The 3,123-nt window shown below is 46.8% G+C and overlaps 1 protein-coding gene across 2 annotated transcripts in view; it reads right to left on the reverse strand.

The window, feature by feature from the left end:
• UBR2 (ubiquitin protein ligase E3 component n-recognin 2) overlaps positions 1 to 3,123 on the reverse strand; it is a 119,359-nt gene that overhangs the window by 106,079 nt on the left and 10,157 nt on the right. For both annotated transcript variants that reach the window (XM_019516393.1, XM_019516392.1), the window contains exon 4: positions 1,327 to 1,440. In XM_019516393.1, the coding sequence (XP_019371938.1) occupies positions 1,327 to 1,440 (114 nt within the window). The remainder of the gene's footprint in view (positions 1 to 1,326; positions 1,441 to 3,123) is intronic.

A 3,123-nucleotide genomic window follows, 5' to 3' on the forward strand; every position in this document is an offset into this window, starting at 1 on the left:
CACTGGGGTCAAACGACCCCAGTAAGGTGGTCATCCAACCTCCTCTTAAAAACCCCCAGGGTGGGAGCCTGCACCACCTCACTTGGAAGCTGGTTCCAGACCCTAGCTGCCCTGACCGTGAAGTAGCGCCTCCTGATGTCCAACTTAAACCTTCCCTCCGCCAGCTTGTGACTGTTGTTCCTGGTCACTCCTTGCGGCGCTCGGGGGAACAGGGACTCCCCCAGCACCTGCTGATCCCCCCTAACCAGTTTATAACTGAAACTCCCCATTTCCTACTACAGAGAGAAAAGCCAAAGTCAAGTTCCATCCCCACATCCCCTTAAGACACAGAACATGGCATCTGATGTTCATCTCTCCTTCTAAGTATACTCACATTACTAGTAACTATAATTAATCCTGTAGCTCAGGTGGCAAAAGTCTGAGTTGTATTACTGAAAATACATAAATAAGCTGTTACAGTTATAAATAAGAGAATTTGTTTAACTTTTCCCTCAAAACATAAAAAAATTCTAGGAATTTAGATTAAAAACATCTTTACTGTACTGGACTTCGCAATGTAAATAACTTTTAAAAAGTACACACAGCTTTAATTTGGCCCTCTCTACATATGTGATTATATTGAAATGCATATTCTGGAAGGCCCCTTTCCTCATCCAGTATAGGAAAGAAGAATAAGGATAGAGAACAAAGGCTGGCTGGCCAACAGGAAATCCGATGTTTTCTATTATTTTACATGCTTGACTTCGCAATCCAAATAATTTACATTTAAAGTAGATTTTTGTAATCTCATTTAATATGCAACGACTGCTATGATACAAATATTAAGTATGGTGCGATCTGTCAATTTGTTTCATTTAGCCTGTAAGTAGAACACATCAAGATCTTCGATGCTCTGAATGATTTCTTCTTTTAATTTCCTCACACTAAACATAATAAATATGAATGATGTGATGATAACAGTAAAAATATCAGGATAACATCCAATTTCTGGTGAAAATTCCCTATTTTCCAGTTTGAATCACTTCAAAACCATCCCAGAAAATACTAGGTATAAAGCTTGGAATGCTACCTTTAAACAGTATATTGGAAGAGACCTAAAATAAATTACTCATTAACAGCAGCAATTAAATGTATTCATTTTATTACATCTACAGCATTTGTTTTTCTTAATTTTGAGATGAATGCTAAGCCTTGCAGAAGTCAGTTACAAAATGGTCACAGACATCAGCAAAATCTTGTGAAATTCAGAGTCAGAGTTAATAAGTTTGACCTGGCTACACAAGAATGACCCAACCTCATGCTTTTAAGTGTCTCAACCATTATTACCTCTTCTTCTGCAGTCTGTGATGTGTTAAGTTCATGCTTTTTACAGTAAGGGCCTTCTTTCCAAGCTTCGGTATCACCACAGTCACAGAAACCTCCTCCACCCGATGTTGTCATCTAAAATTGTTTAAAAACAACAAACTGAATTTTATAAGTGCAAACCTTCGTATACTGAAAGGTTGTCCGTACTTTAACCTTTAAGACAAAGCATTTTTCCATTATACTAACAGGGATCCTGGTTTTCTCTGGTTAAAATTCCCTGATTAAAAGCAGGGGGCAGGGGGGATCCTGAATTCTCTGATTAAAAACCCCAAATCAACATTTTTCCACGATTAAAATGAAACACCACGAGAGAGAGATCAGTTAAACACAATAAAGGTTTCCCTCAATTTATGCAGGTTCTTTATATGCAAATTCGCTCTTATGAGATGAGCATATTTAGACCCATAAGTCGTTATATGCAAGGTAAATTCACTGTTATGCTATCAGCATAGATGCCCCCCCACCCAAGCAGATAAGTCTGTGTGGGGAGAGGAAAGGGCCATGGCCCCACTCACCCCAGACCCAGCTGCAGCAGCCCCAGGAGCAGCTGCCTGCACCAGGGCACAGCGCAGCCCAGGAGCAGAGGTGAGTGGGGACAGGCGGTGCACGGTATAGCCCAGAGGCTGCAGGCACCAGCTGCTCCCGGGGCCACTGCAACCGTGGCTGATGTGAGTGCCGCTGTTCCCTCTACTTTGCTGCCTTGTGCAGCCCCAGGAGCAGCACCCCTCCCCCTGCCCCTTCCCTAGTCCCCGCCTCACTCCCTCCCTGCCATGGGAACTTATCCCTATTTGTTACATTGTAAAGTGGGCTCACTTTATGTGTATCCGATTTATGCCCTGTTCTCCAGGAACGCATGTACCGCATAGAGGGAAACCTGTATTTGCAAGTTTATAGTAATTTGGAAGCCTACCTGAGCCTCAATCACTATAATAAAATAAATTATGAATACTTATATATTTTGGCATTTGACTTTGTTTTGTTTCTTTATCCTGGAAAAATCAGACCTCCCCCTGCCACCACCACTCACCAGGATGCAGGTTCAGCTGCAGCTGTCTGTCATCCTAGTCCCTTATGCTGCTTTGTGGCACTGAGCAGCCCTGATAGGTCAGGTGCCCTACTCCTGCCCCTCACTCCCAACCCACAGCCCTGCTGGTGCCCATCACTCCTGACCCACAGCCCTCTGGACCTGCAAGTTCACTCCCCAGTCGCAACCCCCTGGCCCTGCCAGCGCCCCTCACTCCTGACCCATAGACCATTCTCCTGCCAATGCCCCTCACCCCTGACCCACAGCTCCCTGTCCCCAGCAAGTGGATGAGTAGGAAAGGGGGACAGGGCATAGGTGGCAAGAAGGGCAAGAAGCAAACATGTGTGCCCTCCTCCCCTCCCTCCCGATTTCTGTGCTCACAGCAGGGTGCAGGGCTGCCATCATGCTGAACCAGCTCCAGGCAGGAGCCACCCCCATAGCCCAGCAGGCGGGACCCAATACATGAGGGAGCACCACACCACCATGGCAGCGAGCTGAGGCGCCCCCTGCCCACCTGGCAGCAGCACAAGGCATAACCGCACCACCACGCCTCACCTTGGCAGCCACGGAGGATTTCCATGCCGGGTCTCAACCACCAGGCTGCAGAGACAGCTCCTGTCTGGAGCTGGTCCAGTCCAACTGCAGCCCTATGCCCCACTGTGGGCATAGAAGTCTTAAGGGGCACATATGTTGTCCCCCCCCCCCCCCCCCCCCCCTTGCCCCTCCCCCCCCCC

The sequence above is a fragment of the Gavialis gangeticus genome, unplaced genomic scaffold (genome assembly GCF_001723915.1).
Source record: "Gavialis gangeticus isolate Ggan-Ray unplaced genomic scaffold, GavGan_comp1, whole genome shotgun sequence".
NCBI lineage: Eukaryota > Metazoa > Chordata > Crocodylia > Gavialidae > Gavialis > Gavialis gangeticus.